The sequence below is a fragment of the Pelodiscus sinensis genome, chromosome 12, assembly GCF_052426305.1.
Source record: "Pelodiscus sinensis isolate ZL-2025 chromosome 12, ASM5242630v1, whole genome shotgun sequence".
In the NCBI taxonomy this organism is placed as follows: domain Eukaryota; kingdom Metazoa; phylum Chordata; order Testudines; family Trionychidae; genus Pelodiscus; species Pelodiscus sinensis.
In genome coordinates, this window is record NC_143063.1 from 38,125,298 (window position 1) to 38,144,433 (window position 19,136).

The 19,136-nt window shown below is 37.7% G+C and overlaps 1 protein-coding gene across 2 annotated transcripts in view; it reads left to right on the top strand.

The window, feature by feature from the left end:
• The window catches only part of WWOX (WW domain containing oxidoreductase), a 793,519-nt gene that overhangs the window by 181,798 nt on the left and 592,585 nt on the right, over positions 1–19,136 (top strand). For both annotated transcript variants that reach the window (XM_089781511.1, XM_075940019.2), the window contains exon 6: positions 18,462–18,550. In XM_089781511.1, coding sequence (XP_089637637.1) covers positions 18,462–18,550 — 89 coding nt within the window. The remainder of the gene's footprint in view (positions 1–18,461; positions 18,551–19,136) is intronic.

Below are 19,136 nucleotides of genomic sequence, written 5' to 3' on the forward strand. Positions count from 1 at the left end.
TTCTGCAGTGTAGCATCTACAGCATTGGCATGATGTCAGTGAGCTGAATACCTTTCACAACATCTTTTTGCTATGCTCTTAAGATGGCCAAATTAATGGGCAAGTCTGGCCTCAAGCAAAAAAAAGTCAGAGGTTTCATAGAACTCCCTGCCTATGATGCTGGAAAGTTCTACTGGGAGAGAGGAAGGGCAAGAGGGACCAACTAAAGTTAAGTACACTAGGAAGTTATGACTAGCCAATTGGTCCCACCAGTAATTAAGTGGAAAAAATACATCTTTCTTTGAGAATATAGTCTCAGGGTTCCACCTCAGAGCAGTCACAGAGTTGTCCTAAAAATATAAAACCAATTTCCTTTATTAGAAAATTAATTGATCTGCTTTTTTGTTAATTTTCCAGGAAAGTAATTTGCCTTTACATTCTGAATATATCTGAATAACTTACTTTGATTGTTAGATTATTTAATATTTTAAAAGAACATTCAAAGTGACTCTAAATGTAGCTTTAAAAAGAGAACTACACTACCTGCTTAATAAGGTGAAGCTCCTCATGGACTTTTTTCTTCTTTGCTGTGGCAGTTTTATTGCCATTTTTCCTGCCTCTTTCAGTTTTTCTCCTTGAAATAAGTTTGTGCCACTGGGAAAAAAAATGACACCTTTCTGTGATTTTGTATGTTGTTTTTTCCTTTGGCTATTGATTAAAAAAATCTTTCTTCTGAAAAATAAAACAGCCAAAGTCCCCCTCCGCTGCAATCAGATTTGAAAGAACGTACCATTGTGGATCCCACTGATTTCACTGAGATTCTGCACTTTCCTGCTCATATAGCTCCCATATAGATCCCATAGAAGAACTTATATAATGTTACTTCTCAGTTCTCAAAAAATGCATTCTTTTCTCATTCGGTGAGAGCTGTCATTTGAGGAGGTGAATATCCTATACTTTTCATATATAGCAAAGAGGTTGAATTTCCTGCTTTAAGTGCAAAGCTCATCTCAAGTTCAGCTATGGCTCCAGGCTAGTGTCTCTGCCATTCAAAATACAAGTTTGACCTCCTGGGTCCCACACCCTGGAGACCTGAGCTGTCCTGAACCAGGGAGTTTTCCGGACCTGGAGACGTCAGTGCTCCCCTGCTGTCTGCCTGCTCCAATGGTTCCTCCCCTTTAGGCTCCCTGCCATGCCCTGACCCCTCTGTTGCTGTCCTAGCAGGGGCTCCCCATGCTGCTGTCGCCAGGCTACCTCACCCATGGTCTCAGGTGCTACAAGCCGGGACCACCTGGCTGCTGAGGTCCTACTGCCTCAAGGTGCTCCCTGGAGTTCCTCGGAAGGGGCCATCCGGCCACCCCATCCCTCTACTCGGGCTGACCCTACTGCGGCTGGCGATTCCCTGAGTTTCCCTGGCAGGGCCTCCTGCCTCCACCAGCCCCGCTTCAGCCGGGGCATTCTCGGCCGGTGCTGCCCAGTCACCCTGGCTCTGCTTCCACTGGGGGTTTCCCAGGGTTCTGGCAGGGGCTGCATTGCTGCCGCTGGCCCTGCAGCTGCCGGAGATTCGCTGGCTGGGCCTCCCACCGCCAGCAGCCCCTCTGCGGCCGGGGGTTCCGTGGTTGGGGCTGGAACTCCCCAGGCACCTGGCCCAGCTGATGCCAAGAACTCCCCAGCCACTGCTGGCCCCACTGATGTTGGGGACTCCCTGGCCAGGTCAGGGGCTCCCCAGCTGCTCCTGGCCCAGGCTGAGCTCCCCAGCCCCCACATTGTCTCCCACTACCGCTTCCGGTGCTCTTTGGTCAAGCAACAACAGTGACCCTGCTGGACCCCGGATGTTGCTTGACCAGAGAACTCCGGATTTGGGAGGTTCAGCCTGTACTGTATGAGAGCCTAGTCCTGCTGACTCTTATGCTTATCTTTACTACCATTAGTAACATTTCAAGTATTTCAGTGGGGCTGCTCATGGTATTAAAGGTGAGCATGTGCATAAGTGTTTGCGGTATCGTTATCTCTGTGCACAACATCTATGGAGGTGTGTTGCATCTGATTAATTGCAGAGTCACGAGATAAATGAATTGATCGTGAACTTAGATTGCTGCATCTGCACTCTGCCCATTTATTCATTTTCCAGTGGACTCTTTCAGATCTCCAAGCAATTTTAAATATCTGCCATTCTTTTAAAAAGTTATCATATTTCCTTGAGCTCACACATGTTAACATTCCAGAAATTCAGTCCTAAAGTGGTACCAGGTCTGTTTACAAAACTTGCAAAGCCTGTAACCTTTTTAGAGGTTTTCATAGCTCCCTCTCAGACTCTGCACAGCTGCATTCTTGGTATTTATTGTTGTTAATTATTTGTATTGTGGTAGAATCTAGAAGCCCCGTCTATCGTACCAGGCACTATACAAATGTGTGAGATGTCCCCTGCTCCAAAGAGCTTCCAATTTAAGAGCACAGGATAGAAAAAGAATGAATGAAAGGTGGGAATGAAAAAGCACAACAGACAGATACATTAGTACATGATAAATTAGTGTAGAATTAAATGTAGAGCCCATGGTTGCTAAGCATGAGTTCAGGTCCCTATCTATTAGACAACACTGCCCCATGCACATGCCTTCAATGGTGGAGGGATGAGAAAATTTACTATTTCTAAAACACTTCGGCTGTGTCTACATTGGCATCCCTTTCCGGAAAAGGGATGCTAATGAGACACTTCGGAATTGCAAATCCACGGGGGATTTAAATATCCCCCCGTGGCATTTGCATTTACATGGCTGCCACTTTTTTCCGGCTCGGGGTTTTTGCCGGAGAAAAGCGCCAGTCTAGACGCAATTTTCCGGAAAATAAGCCCTTTTCCGGAGGATCCCTTATTCCTACTTTCAAGTAGATAGCCATGTAAATTAAATATCCCCCGCGGATTTGCAATTCTGAAGTGTCTCATTAGCATCCCTTTTCCGGAAAGGGAATGTAGACACAGCTTTCAAGTTTTTTTTTTTTTTGTCATGCCTCATATACATGAAGAAATGATGCAAAGATACTGCCAACACTCATTTGGAGTGATCTGCATGGCACACTTTTTGCTTTGCCACCCAGGTAAGTAAATGATTGGTTGGAGCAGCTTATAGGAATTAACATGTACACATGCTACATTGTTGTTATTGTGTATTGTTCTTACTGGACTTTACATTCAAAGTCTTACTGTATGTAGTATTGTACCCAACTCCAGTCTCCGTTTTTCCACGACTGCCATTCAACTCTCTATAGTATGAAGTCGATCATACTCTACATCTTACTTTTATATTGTGAGTGATCAGCTTTTCCCATACAGGTCTCTTCATTTACTGGAAACCTTCAAACTTCAATCTGTTCTGCAGGTAAATGCCTGCACATTTAAGCCTGAATTACAGATTCTATTACAGCAACTACAAAAATGCATGGAAGAGAGAAGCTGTGACTTTAAAAAAAAAAAAGGGGAGGGGGAGGGGTGATTTTCAAAAGTTTAGTAGAAACAATGGATCTTATGCTGCCCATAGTAGGTGCTTTTGAAAATATGTCCCATAGTTTGTATTTGCCATCAGATCTAAGCCACAACACATGAATGAGATTGCATGGGTGTTACTAAGGGCAGTGTTCAATCATAAAATTGACCCTTTTTGTTTTTAAAGTTGGTGAGAACTCATTAATAATATGTTTTGCCCAAGTATTTCGTTAGATTGGTATGGTACATTGTGAGGCTTACTGATGTGCATGTCAAGAATGGAACAAAATAGTGTTCTAAATTATTTTGTGCTTGCTGATATAGCACCAACTGGCACTAGTCAAATGTTTTAGAAGTCTGTATTTACAGTTTACAAACTCTTAATGTAAACTACAGAAACATTAGCCAATTACTCACAGGAAAATTATGGAAGTTGTCCATGGTACAAAAAGCTGCAGTGACTGGTTTCAATGAGAAAAAACATTACTGTGTCAGCTTTTAATGTGTCCGTGCACATGGGTATATGCTCATAAGGAAGGACATTGTGTATTAAAAAACTATTCAGATTTTTGGAAGGACCTTTCCTCACTGAAGGATACTTTAATGTCACAATGGAGCTATTCCAGTTCTAAAAGCAAAAATAGTGGGTTTTGAAATGATATTTTACAAATCCTCTCTGATGTTTTGCTCCAGCGACAGACACAAAACCCTCAAATTTACAGACCTTAGCTAGAATCTTATTTCTTCTTCCCATGATGTCAAAGTAGCAATATACTGTGGTCTTCCCACTAATGATACTCTATCAGTAGAATCACAAAACTAGAGTATTAGGTTATTATTGCAGAAGTTTGAGAATTAGCCACCATTAGAGAAACAACACGCTCAAATGTTTAACATTGCAAAAGTTAAGAACACATCAAATTTTGACTACACGATATAATATTAAAAAGTCATTCCATGCCTTTATACTATTTATGAATGTAAGAAGCATCAGACACTGTTTAATTTTACTTGGCTAATAAAATAAGCTTGAAAACAGATTTTCCTAATATTGACACTGTTTGCAGAGTGTGGGAGGAAGGAAAATCTTTGGTACATGCAATGTCCCACAAGGAAATACAGTTCATTTTTCCTGAATTACAGTACAATATATGGCTAGTGTATGGATAAAAATGTTAAAACGATAGGCATAATTCTACTTTCCTATATGTCCTAACCGCCGAGTTTTGCAAGGTCAGCAATTATTCTTAAGTTGAGCAGAAATGGCTTCAGTGGCTTTAACTTTACCAGTGCCCTTGATGAGGTGCAGAGTTGTCAGTATTCTCGTAAAATTCCTCAGTGATGGCTTCTTCTGTTCTCTTTATTTCCTTAACTGAACATCTGTCTAATTGTTCACCTCCATTGCTTTAGTGCTTTCCTCATGCTTTCTGTGTTTCCAGACAATAAACTTTATTTTCTTCATAAGAATTCAGTCTACGCAAGGGTATTAGGCAGCTTGTTTGCACCTTTTAATTTCTGGAAGTTTTCCAGAAGGGCTTTTTGCAGTAGTTCCAATGGGTTCATCAGTGAATCATGTAACATAATGCAGCATTGTGTTTGGGTTTTTATCCATTACCTTCTGTTTATAAACATCTGCTTGGAAAATTTTGTTTCTGAATCTAGGAAAAAAAACTTTTTACATTTTTTTTGCACGTGGCATATGGGTAAGATATACAGTGCCTGCTATCTTTTTGGTCAGGTGTCCAGGTATGTACAGCAAGTGTTTAACTTAAAAGGTTTGGGGGGAAGTTAGATTATTTATTTAAAAATAAAATGTTATAAATGGAAGGATGCAGAAAAGTAGTTTTTAGCTCTTTAGTATTAGCTTGCAATGTTTGTATTTTTAAAATTTTAACGATTTTGTGAATATACAGAAAAGTGACCAACTTTCAGAGTTATAGAAATATCTAAAGATCTTTCTCTCTTAAAGACACCGTTATAATTCACAAAACTAACTGGAATGTTAGTTCTGTTAATGTTCAGTGCACGTCTAGCTTTCTTTAATTGTTTTCCTTGTCTAAAAGACTTTACATCAACAACACACACCTAGGGTGTTGGCAAATATTTTCAGTATTCTTTTTGAGTGTTACTTTTACCACAGTTAACAGCACTTTCCAGTATTGAATGTGTCTTTTTAAACTTCTACTGTTACAGAAAAACTTTAAAATTAATGTAGTGGCACAGCCTACTGTAATATACATATAGTCCAACTTTTTTAGACCTATTCAAAAGGGGCCAACTCAGTAGTATATAGAGAGCATTAAAAAAAAACCCAGCCAATCTATACAGTATTTACTATTTAATAGCATAAAGAAAAAATAAACTGAAGAACGGGTTACCGTAAAATTACCCATTATATTATTGAACAGAAACATTTTCCTTCTTGTACATGAATTGGAAATTGATACAAATGAAAATTTCAGAGGTTTTCATGCTGAAGGATTTTAACAAATAATATAGACTTTTGGCCTGATTTTTAATTATGCTTAGGTCATATAATCCTTACACACACTATACGGTAGTTTTTAATGACAGAGTAGTGTAAAATGGCTTTATTATATATGAGAATTAGGCTCCTGAAGTCTGAATGTGACTGAATTGAGTTTTATATAGAGGTTAGTAAAATTACCATTTTTTTGGTCTAGAGTTTCATCTTACTTTGGTAAAATTTTAAGACATTACTGGAGTTACTTTGGGTTTACAAAGGTGCAATTATTATCTCAATCTGGCCTTTTACCTGGTGCTTTGATCACGAACAGAATAATACCAAGTGGGCCAAATTCAAAGATACCTCATTCCGCCTTTACATTTACATCTCTGATTATTTTTATACACACATTTTTCATGTCTGTATTTTTTATCACAAATCAATTCACAAACATTTTTTTTTTGTTCTGGCTCCAAATCAGGTAGTTAAGTACCTGAAAACATGATGTGCATATTCCAATACAAATTGCTCACTTACATCTGAGACTTTTTGTATATGCAAAATGATAGGTTTGAAAAATGTTCATTCAGTATTGTGAGTATATCTGTGTCTTATCCTTTAAATCCTTACCTGTGCTACAAGTCTTCATTAGTGTGAATAGTTCATTAACTTCACTTTCCCAAAATTGGTGATTTATTAAAATTTGTCCTAAAATGTTTTTGCATAAGTATGCAGCTAGATAACTTAGGGGATGTGAACAGTTGTGGACACAAGGAAATTATTTATTTAGTCATCCAACTAAACTTTGTGGGTACAAATCTGTTAAACATCTACATTTTTTACTTTACACTCAGAAAATTAAAAGACAGTTTGAGGCCCTTCTAAAAATCTTGTCATAAACAAGTTATTAAGTTTTCCAAAATATGCCTACACTATGTTTCTTCCTTTGTGGCTGGCAATTTATCTCATGTAATTATCCCTGTTCGCTTGGAGAACTTCTAAAATTATTCATATTTAAGGAAGCAACACGTTTTTAAAATATCCATATCTATATTGATTTTCCTGAGAAATGAAGTATATTTATGGTAATAAAAGAAAGTTAAAGTATTATATTTTAAATCTACTGGTGAGCCTTAATGTACTATTTAGAAGCTGCAGTGAATTTTTGTACCTGGGGGTGTCACTGATCTGCCAATTGATTCTGACCGTAGATATTCTTACAGTACAATAACCCCATTTTAAATAGTCTCAGAGGGGTAGCTATGTTAGTCTATAACTTTAAAAACGGGTGGTCCTGTAGCACGTTAGAGACTAACAAATATTTATATAGTATCACGAGCTTTTGCAGGCAAAAAACCACTTCCTCAGATGAGCAGAGTGGAGAGAAAATTTTAAGTATTGTTGTGATTTTAGCTTCATGCTTTCCATTACAGAAACATAGTGTTTTATTTGTTACTTGTGCAGTCCAGGAACGACAACTGTCTTTAACTACTGGATAGTGCTGTAGCTCAGACCAGTCTATACAAAAAAAATCTTGATGAACCCAGCTTTGCTGCTCAAGGGTGTGAAAAATCTACGTCCCTGAACATCAGTGCCTCTCTGTGAGATGGATTACCTATCCCAGTGGGAGAACTCTTCCCGCCGGCATAGGTAGTGTCTACACTGAAGTGCTACACGGAAGCGGCAGCAGCTGTGCTGCTGGTGTGTTTCAAGTGTAGACAAGTCCTTAGTCTGCACATTGATTCCAGAAGGGCAGACTGCCCAGAACAGTGATCTTTCTTATTACTTATTACTTTGTTATATATAATCTTGGGTTTTTTTCCTGCAGTAAATAAATCTTTGGGCCTCCCTGCAAAATTTTTGTGTGTGGTTTCAGTATAATAAAAATAAACCATTGGTTGTGAGTGCAGCTGACATTTGTCAGCCTATTTGTGGGTGCCCTTTCTCTCTCTGTATAATACAGAACATAATTTGTCACTTTGTAAATACATTCCAGCCTAAATCCCTGCCAGCCTCTGTTAGTGTTTGAAGGATTAATGCCCTGCACAGTGCATCTCTGCACTTTCAGGCCACAGCATAGCTTATGATTATGTATGCTGAGAGGAAGGGGAAAAGGGGTGTCTTTTTTTGTATGTACTTAACCATTTATTGTCTTTTTGGCCATTTTGGTTTTCTTGTCTTTACTTGTCATCTGTACACGTGATTTTCACCATTTCTATAATCGTGAAGTCTGTACATTTAAGTCAGTTGTAAGCAACTTCCATGCTTGTATAAATGAAGCTTGTCTTACATCTACAAAGGTTTTAGGTGAGTGTCGAATTTAATCTTAGGACCTCAGTTTGGATGTGATCACATTTTCAAAAGTAAACCAAAATGGCCTGTATTTTCTAGGTCATCTGATATCAGAGCTGTTGTTTTTTAAAAATATTCATGCTATCAACTTAGTCTTTTAGAATGGAAGAAATTGAAGTACAGTTGAACGGGACACTAACAGTTCTCTTACAGATTCTAAGACAGGATTTACTGTTCTCTAAACAAAACAGATATGTTTATTAGAAAAGTAAGCCACCTACATAACACATTGCCAAGATTCTTTTAGATTCCTTAAGAGAATCTCAGAAGACCTTCGAAAATATTATCTAGATCTGGGGAATGGTGACATGAGGGAAAAAAAACAAGAACCGAAAACAGTGGAATATCAAATAACTGCCAGTAGTTCTAGTGAATTCAGATTTGACCAAATTGCAAATGCTGCTGCAAATCTGTTATAGTATTGAAATAAATTGTATCACTTCAATGTCTCAAAATGGGGAATCATCATCAAATGGGTGTATTTTTAGTGGGATCCAGCAGAGATTGGTTCTTGCTTCTGTGTGTACATTTTTTAACAGTGAGAGTAATTAACCATTGGAACAGTTTACCAAGGGCAATGATGTGTTCTCCATCACTGACAATTTTTAAACCAAGATTGGATGTTTTGCTAAAAGATATTCCCTTAGAATTATTTTGGGGACATTGTATGGCTTGTGTTATAGAAGGAGATCAGGTTAGATGATCACAATAGTCCCTTCTGCTTTGAAATCTGTGTATAATATCCACTTTATAATATCTATTTTAATACCAAGAAATAAAAAGGATGTGTGCTGCAGGCAACACAATCACATTCATACAGCGCAAGTCAAATCCTAGGAGCCTGCAAATTGCAGTCCTCTGAAATTATTGTTTAGTGGGTGGTTTATTTCCTTGGTAATGGTTGAGGAATTAAAAAACAAACAAACAGTAGTGCCTTTTCTTTGAACATAGTTTTAGGCTAGCTGTGCTGGAGTTATCAGTTGTGCAGAAGGTTAGATTTAATACAAACAAACATAGATAGACCACGATTTCCCTGGTCATGGTGGGAAATATTCACTTTCTTCCTCCAGCAGCTTTTAAAAATTTTACATACAGTATGGCATGATTTTTAGAAAACTTGACAAGATATAAAATCATATTGCTTTAAGTGCTGTGTAATGAAAATACATTGTTCATGGCAGCGGTGGAGAAATGGTGATTTAGAGAAATGGTTGCTTCAGAATCCAAAAATGAAGTGACCAAAGGGATGTTAATTATTGCATTGTACATACATGGAAAATATGCCCATAGTTACATAATAAAGTTTGAAATACCAGCAGATGATTTGCAATAGTAATCTGGACTACTTGGGGGCCAGCTGTAGCACAAAAGTGCATATAGGTTGTGGTCGTCATCTGAGCAAAGGGGGAGGGCTAAAGTGATCAGGGATAGATTTTAATTGCTGATAAAGGTAAATAAGTCAGAAGAGAAAAACAAAAGACTTGTAGAATAAAAATCAACATTTACTGTAGACAGACAGACTAGACTGCCTCAGTGCTTTTAACAGTCCAATGACAGGAATTAAATTCTTCATATCAGACACATTGTCACATTCTTTCAGGTACCAACATAGGCTATGTAGAACACACGCAATTCACCAGTTGCCTTCTTTATTGTTTACTTTAAAATCAAAGGCAGAACCCAGTTTTCCTTGTCTTCATTCAGACTCTGATTAGCTTCTGATAGATTAACCTGTCACGAGTCACCTATTTCAGGTATTTCCTTTCCCTCATATGGGAAATTAACATAGCAAAGTGAGACCGTCCTTTTCAGATATCAACTCCAGCACAGTCCTAGGGGGGGAAAAGCAGAAGCACAGTTTGAGGGACTTCAGTTTTGTGGAGTTGGCCTGTTGTTTTATAAGGAATAGGCTAAGTTAAAAAGACTTAGAACCAGGGCTGGATTAACCTTTTGAGGGCCTGGTGTCAAAAATATTACTGGGCCTCCATGGAGACAGTTGGTCATGACACTCAAGACTGGGTGGGGTAAATCCTCTTCTCAGCATGAGGGTGCTATTTACAAACTGGCTGCAGCAAACTGACCCCCACGGTCCTGCACTAACTGTAATGGGCCCCTTTCCTGTTTGAGCCTGGTGCCATTGTAAGCCTGGTACTGCTGAGACGAAAGGGTGTCCTTTGTTCTGTGGGTTCTGTCAGTCTTCTCATACCTTCATTGTACCCCTGAGAAGGGAGAGGGGAAAGGTTTCAGCTAAAAAATCCAGAGAGCATGAGAAGGTAGCAAGTCAAAGATGATCAGTAGTCCTAAGAGAATGCTATGCTAACCATAGCCCTCACTTTTATGTGCCCCGTTCAGCACAAACCTTAGCTGTCTGAAGAGTGGATAACCTGGCAATCAGTTTCCATTTCAGAGGCTCTCCCTTTGGGAGGAAAATTAGGATTTAATCACCTCAAACAGAAAGGTCCCCAGCTGTGCGTACAAGTGTGTATGTTTGCACCAATATCAGGTTTCAGGAAAGCTCTCCAAGCATGAAATCACATTTGACAGGACCAGGGAAAATGAATGCAGGAAGTGCTGACTCTACTTCCCAAAATAAATACATAAAGTAACAATAAAATACCATCATTAAGGTTTCCCAATATTTTAAGCCTGGACGAATAGGATTTTCCTGTATTGTGAATCTCTTGAGTTTTGGGATGCAACATTGGAAAGAGAGTGTCTTATGCATTTTGATATAAAAATCATTATGACATTATAATATGGCTCTTAAAAGTGACCTGCAAAGGGAGGGAAGGGGGATATGGAGATGGGTGCTGTTCTTATGAGCTATAAAGAAGCTTTAAGAAGCTTTAAATCTTTATATATTTTAAACCAAAAATGTCTTTGTTTGTTGTTTGGAAAATCAGATTGCCAAGCCTCGTTTTGCATTATTTTCCTGGAAACATTGTTGGAGGTCTTAGATCTGGATTACAAGCTTTCTAAGACTTCAGTGTTGAAGGGGGTAATAATACTGAGTCTTTAACAAAAAAATGTTTTGTGTGTATCTATTTAATTGTGAATTTGGCATTAATTTGTCCTCTTTTTGTTAAAATGTATTTAACAGTCGGAACTGAAATCACTGCCACTCTTAGTTAATCAGGTTGATCTTGCATGGCATATCTGATGTCATAATCCTAATGGTTCTCCATTTGTTGATACACTCTTCTAGGAAAAAACAGAGAATACTAGAATCTCTAACGTTAATGATAAAATGGAAGGAAAGGAGGACCTTTAAATGAGACAAAAAAAAAAAATACCTGTCAAGGCCTTCATAGATCATAAATAATCCCAAAAGAAAACAAACTAGTAAATGTAATTAATGTTGTCTTGCAGGTCACCATTAAGGAGTTAAAATAATTAATCCAAATGTTTATGACATTATTTTACATAACATGAATTATTTGTCATGCACAATGGTAGAGTGCAAATAGCAAATATATTTTATAGAAATTGCTGAGGCAGAAAGGAAAAGTTACCATAAAATTTTTCTATTCACAGTGGCCTCTAATAAACATCAATATGTTATCTCAAAGGTAGTGCATGGATATACTCTTTAAACATCCGGTATATTTCTTAAGTTATGCTTATGGTGGTGTAATTCAAGTGTCGCATTCAGCTGCATGAGGGGTAACTTCATAGCACTCAAAGTACATTCATGATAATATAAAGGTAGCATTACATAAATATACTTTTGCGCCAAGTGCTGTATACAGTGTACATTAGAGACAACAATATTTCTAGTCTTAAAACAGAGAGAAGGCCTCTTTGTTTTATTTTTCCATCAGTAGTATCTATTGTTGGACACTTTTGGCTGCCACAGCTCATGTCACAGTCTCAGATATGATTATAGCTTTGCCTGCCTTGTCAAGATGGAAATTTGAATGTATTTAGCCTTTTTTTTTTTTTTTGGTCACAAATAGGAGTTATATTTAGGGCCTTATGGATTTAGATACTTTAACTACTTGAGGATAATTTCACAGACCTTTTTTCAGTTTTCTCTTACAAGTCTTTTATTCTTAAACATAGTCTATTTCTCAGTGCACCAGTACAATATATGATGGGTTTTTGTTTCTTCACACAGATGTATATGTTGGCCCCTCCGAACTACCCATACCCTGAGGGGACAAGGGTTGCCATCTGGATTTTCCTTTCTCAATCTGTTTTTCTTTTGTCATCTCCTCAAAAAGTCTGATATTTTTACTGATACACTGCTTGCTAAGTTTCCTTGAGAATGTGGCTTTTAAATGTACAAAGTATATAGGCAGTGCCCCCTTGAGACTATAATAATATAGTAAATTAGCTGATGTCCACTGTGTGGCCTTTTAAGTATATCTTCAATCTTTTCCAGTACTTACATGAGATATAGGGGCTACAACATGTTTATTAAGAGGCTTCAACTGTGTATAAAACTAGAGCAGTCAGAAGTAATGGTGTCTGCTGAAGGATTCTTTATCATATGAATTTACCTTTAGTCATCCATTATTTATTTCAGCTATTTGATATGCCATTATAATAAATATTATGACAGAGAAAGCTTTTATGCTTCAACTTATTGTATTGCTCTTCACTTCCTTGCAATCCTTCAGGAAAATGTAAGCATGCTTTACCTATATTTAACATAAATCATCACTTACATTAAAATGAAAAAATCACTATGAAAAAAGACTCCTTCAATACAGAGACGTAAATGCACAATCATGTTTACTGCCAAACTACTGTACCAGATAGTGTTCATTTTTAAACAGTTTTTAAGCTATAACCCAAATAGATTGCATATAGTGAAACTGTTAGCTTTCTGAGTGTTTTCTTTCTTTAGTTTCTGGCCTGATAAGCATTTTTTGTCTTCAATTCAAAATATTTCCAATTATATTCTAAGCATTTTATTAGTTTTGCTCTTCATGGCAAGTAGCTTGCATACAAAACTGAATAAACTGTTTTCCAATCCCATTTCTCATCAAATCAGCTAAAGAATTATTTAAAAATATTTAAAAATCTATGCATAAAACCATCTAGCATATGGTGAGCATCATTCTTCTACCATAGGGATATAAGAAGGGAAATAATTTCTATGCACATTTTCAAAATGTTTTTGCATTGTGTATTTTAGAGATACAATTCAACTAAGAGCATTTTAATGGTCCATTGAGCCTTACTTCTCTTGGCTGTTAAGTTAAACGTAGTCCAAGATATTACTGGCAAAAAGTTGCTGTTGGTGGCCTAACTGAAAGACCAGTTAGTTGTCTCAGTGCACTGCTTAATAGTCAAAAGTCCTCACCTCCACATCACCATCACAGTTGACACTAATTCATATCCTTTTAATCAGAGTTGGCAATGATACAGTAGAAGCATCATCACTGCGTTTTTATGGTGAATGTGTTGCCAGTCATCATTCCCATTTAGTCTTTAGTCTTTGATCTGTTTACTGAGAGGGAGGCAGAAGGTCTGAATTCTGAAAGGTATGTGTGTGTGTGTGTGTGAGAGAGAGAGAGAGAGAGAGAGAGAGATCAGTGGACATCTATTCACTGGAAACTGTATTTAGGGCATCAGCTCATTTGGTACAGTCCATCGAACAGCTACCAGAGAGTAATGAACTTGTGATTTAAAGGTGAAAAGCTCTATAAACTATTCCAAATCCAATCTGCTATGCAGTTCCTCTTTAATATAATTTAATTTAAAATTAAGTAGTGGAGAGAACATTAATGTCATCTTTTTATTGACAGATTAAATAAAAATGTTTTCTGTAGCTTTCCTCTCTGCTTTAATGTATTAATGTTATGATGTCAGCATTAAGCTCCAGTGTCTCTTGCAATTCTGAAAGTGACAATTCCCATTTAAGATTTTACAACATAAAATGAGGCATAATTCACTACTAAAAATATGTATAGTGGAATGGTAAGAATTTGCACAATGACATTAACAATCAGTTCTGACTGTAGGTTACATTTATAGTAATACCTTCTCGCACAGATGTTTTCTTTTAGTAAGTATATAAATACCATGACACATACAGGATTCGTGTGCACATATAGAGACAGTAGGAAAAAGATGATGGCACAGGTAATGCTGAGCTACTGTATAAGGAGGCTACACACACAAATGGTTGTGGCTGATATTATTACATTATTAGGACCTGGCTGATATTATTACATTATTAGGACCTTATTTAGAGTTTTTCCAATGTTATATTTTATATGATTCAGAAAAAGATAGTTTAAGACTTTCAATACTTAGCACTTGCTTAGTGCTTCACACCTGGAAGGTACTATACAAACTGTAAGCAATGTTCACAATACCTCTGGGAGTGTCGGTATCTAAATTTTACAGGGGAGAAGCTGAGTATCTATTGAGCTAAGGTAGAAAAGTGAAGTAGTTTGCCTAAGGCCACAGTTATAGTACAAGATTCATCTTTTTATCAGTCATGGCTTGAAGAAAGCCCACACATTTTCAAGTCATGTGATAATCAGTTGTTTTCCTGCTTGTTTATATACAAGTGGAGCAAACAACTGCATTTCTGGTCTTGTGTGGGTGCACTGGCTGTTGTTTGTTTCCATTTCTCCTGTAGATGGTGCCTAATATTGGAAATATTTTGAGATTAAAAAAAACCCAATGTTTTTGTAAATATAACTATCCTACATAAAGTGAATTTGTTTGAGTAAACAAAATGATAAAACTGAAAGGAAGGTGTTGAAAGAAGGCTGACCTCTACTGTCTCAGTCACACCAAATAACCTATTTCATAGGGCAGCAGTGGTGGGAGAAGCCAGAATAAATTGGCAAAGGAAAAGGAGATTGTCAGAGGAACATTATTCTGCTCATAGTTTGTTTTTATTATACAGTATCTTGATGAGAGCTGAGATTTTAATGTGAGCACTACTGAGTAAGTGACTCATGGGGATGTGATACTAAATTGCTGGAGTTTATTCCATTATTGGGCCCTTTGGTAATCCAGGAACAAGTATTTTCCCATTAAACTAAAATCTCCAGACAATAAAAGGTCTTTTGTGCTCTTTTAAAAATGCCTCACTTATCCTAAATGGGGTGCTGCTGCAATTTACCTTCTCCAGAGGTATATTTAATTTGATGCCCAGGGTCTTATGATCCTCTGTGCCAACAGCAGAAATACTGCAGGAATCACTGTAGGCATCTTTGAGAAATGTAAGTGAATTTCTTTGTTTAGTGTAATTTTCACTCTTCAGGTGCATTTGAACATATTTTTTTCAACAGAGGACATTTGGGGCCTCTCTCCTTGAATTTTTCAAGAATGTTTTCACTGATTTTTCTTCTAACTTTGTGTCTGACAAACCTAAAAATGCAGCAAAAGAAGGGATAAGTTTAACTTTTTGAAATACAGGGCTGTTGATTATACAGGGTGGTCTCAGTACATTGGTTGAACTGACAGAGTTCAAGAAATCCATACTTGTAGCTTGCATTTGCTATCGAAGTATAACACTTAGCCATTTATCAAATTTAATATTTTATTCATGCTTTTTAACCTTCCCATTTTACATATACAGTAAATCTATGCACAAATCCAGTCTAATTAGTCTGTTTGTGAAAGTAGATTTGAGGTATCACATGTTTTTTCTTTGGACTTGCAATATTGCAGGCACTTCCTCTTTGTTCTCAGAGTCAATGGCAGAAATTTGACACAAAGAGCTAAAGCATTACCTTAGTAATAGTGTGTGGACGTGAATCACTGTCCCCAAGAGCATAGTAACTAACAGCTTGTGGTTTAGTCTGTTGAACTACTTGATGTTTTTGACCCTTATTGTCCTTGTATTTGTAGCATTCTTGTTCTTTTCCCCTTGGAAAAGACTATGGAATGTTTTAGCTATATAATAACAAATTAAAATAAATTCTACTAAGTAAACAGCTTAAAACTGCAAAGCTGAAGAGGAGCCACTGCCAAGGAATATGGCATCAGGCAAACCAGGATTGTCTTGCTGGCCTGTCAGAGCTTTGAACACAAGAAAGTATTTTCCTGTGGGGCAAAATGAATTCCAGCTTTAGTGATCTGCATCTTATGAGGGGTGGCAAGACTGTATTTTGAAGAGAGTTGTTTTTATCCCTTTCAAGCACAATGACTTCATGTTTTCTGACGGGAACTGAATCTGCTGAAATGGTAGTTGTATTTATTTTGCTATCAATTTAAGATGGGCTGGAGTAAAAAGAAAGGAGTATGAGTGACATTTCAGTTAGTCCCCACTTGCAATATAATTGCAATGGGCAGTTTGGATATTGACAAAATAGAAAAAAGAGTAAAAGTGAGAAGCACAATTGAGGTGGGATTATGAAGGCATTTGAAAGCAGCCAAATCTGTTTCTCTCTGTACTGAACACTGCCAACTGTGCTTTGTTTTTCCAAATGTGTTCACCTTATTATTTCCTGACTGCTGTAAAGCCCATCATTCAGCAGGGACAGATCTAGAGTTTACACCACTTTAAAATCCAACCTAAAATACTTGCATTTACTGCACTGTATTGCCATGTTTGAGGCTTCTTCTGCCACGCCACCCTCTTTTCTTCTACTCGTGCTCCATCCTGCACATTACAATTACACTGATTTTTAAGAGGTTGGAGCTTAAATGAAGGTTGGAGATTAAATGGAATGACACACAAAACTTTTTCTTATTGATCCAGGCAAACAAATAAATGAGGGTACGGGTTAGGATGTTAAGGACTAGTCGACTATCCGACTTATCAGATAGTCAGTCGACTAGTCGATCCCCCTCCTTGCTGCCTCTATCAGATAGAGGCAGCAAAGGAGGGGGAGGGGGAACTTCAAAGCGGCAGCTGACTCCAGCTCTGCGTGGCGTTTCAAAGCAGCAGTGCAGCATGGAGCCTGGGGTCAGCAGGGGACTCTTAAGGGGCGTCTCCTCTGGGGACTCTTGTACATTCCAAAGCAGAAGCACCTGCATGGAGCCCAGAGTCCGCAGGACTTCCCGCTGGCCCCAGATTGTATGTGGAGTTGCACATTCCTCCTTTGAAATGTATAAGAGCCCCAATGGGGGCTCTTGCACATTTTAAAGGAGGGATACAGAAGTGCCTATTCACTAGTCGAGTAGTCAATGGAAATTCCATCGACTACTCAACTAGTAAAATAACCGTTACTTAACATCCTTAGTAGGGGTGGGGGAGGGGGAGACGACATGGGAAAGTGTCTCAGTTCTTTTCAGATATACTCAGGTAACCATTTGGAGGATGGGCTCAGGAGTTGTGGGAGGGAGCTGTGATCAGTTAGAAGTGAGAAGGGCACAGATGTGGCTGGACGTAATGCCCTCAGTGACAATCTGTGTAACTTGTTTGTGTCAACGGATGTACTTGGGTGTGAGTACTTGCAAAAGGTTCATGGATGTCCTCGCCAGTTATCACAGACTCTGAAGATAGGGATGGCTGGGGAGTGGGGTTGGAAGGTGAGATTAAAGACACATCAATTTGTTCCCCAGGGATGGAACTTTGCTGAATTTTGCAGGTTCAGTGTACCCTAGCATGATAAATATGGCTCTTTTCATAGGAGAGAAGCTAGGACAATGGGGTGCTCAGAAGCCTTCCAGGTTTACAGTGAAATTAGACTGCAAGGACTCTAAGTCAATGGTAACTGTTTAGGCTCAATTCCTCTGATGTTTGGAATCAAAATAGTTCAATGGAATGTGGACGAATGCCTTTAAATTGACCATGGTATTGAAATTCCTATTGAGAACCATTCGAATGAATATTTTGAAGTATTGAGCATGTTATGTAACAATTTTTTCCTATTATGGTATATTACCATGAGCATCTTTTAAAAACATAATTTATTTTTTATTTTTATTTCACAATTTGCATACCATCAAATTTCACTAGCTATAAGGGACAAAGGAGAGAGTATGTTAACCTTAAAGTCTCTGCTGTCAGTTAATTGGGTTATATAAAGATGTATGCCACACAGTATATATGTTTAGCAGAACCACAAACTTAGAATGCTGCATTTGGCATTGAATACTACACGCATCCATTCATTTTCATGATCTATATTCACGATGGGCTTCTAATGTTAAATAAGGGAATTCAGACATGTTCTGTAACACATTTACTAAAACGTGATACTGTGAACTAAACTTGCTGTTATTTATCTTTTTTTTCATTTATTTTTTAATTTTCTCTCATTGCAGCACAAAGCCAAGGTAGAAGCAATGACCTTAGACCTTGCTTCTCTTCACAGTGTGCAGCACTTTGCTGAAGCATTCAAATCCAAGAATGTGTAAGTAGTCAGCAAGAGGATTATATATCATAACTTCTTGTTATTTTAATGTCTTTATCAGCTGAGCACAATAGGTAGAATTCCTCACAGTTGGATTGACTTAGAAACGACAATAGGTGAATTCAGCTTTTTTTCACAGGAACTGAATAATCTTTTTCCAGTCTGCCTGTTTTTACATCAGTTAAAGAGTATTTATTTTTGCACTAGCAGAAAATTAATTACAGATCTCTGACAATTCTGTGTCTAATTCTAACATTAATGGGGCATTGATACCTTTGTGATGGTTGAATAAGGCCAAAGTTAAAAGTTGCCTACGCTGCTTTGGATATATTTTGTCATGTTTCTAGTAGTTTGGAAGACAGCCTGAGGTCAGGGATGAGCACTCACTCAGCTCTCTTTCTTCTTCTTCTTCTTCTTCTTCTTCTTTTTTTAATGTTTAAAAAATAGTCCTACAGACCTTAAGGCTTTATTTTCCAGACCTATCCCTGAACGAATTGGAATTAAAAATTGAAATTAAGCAAGATGACAAGTTCACTTACAAAACAGAGATTGAAGTAATCAGGCAAGATTCCAGATGGTTTGATTT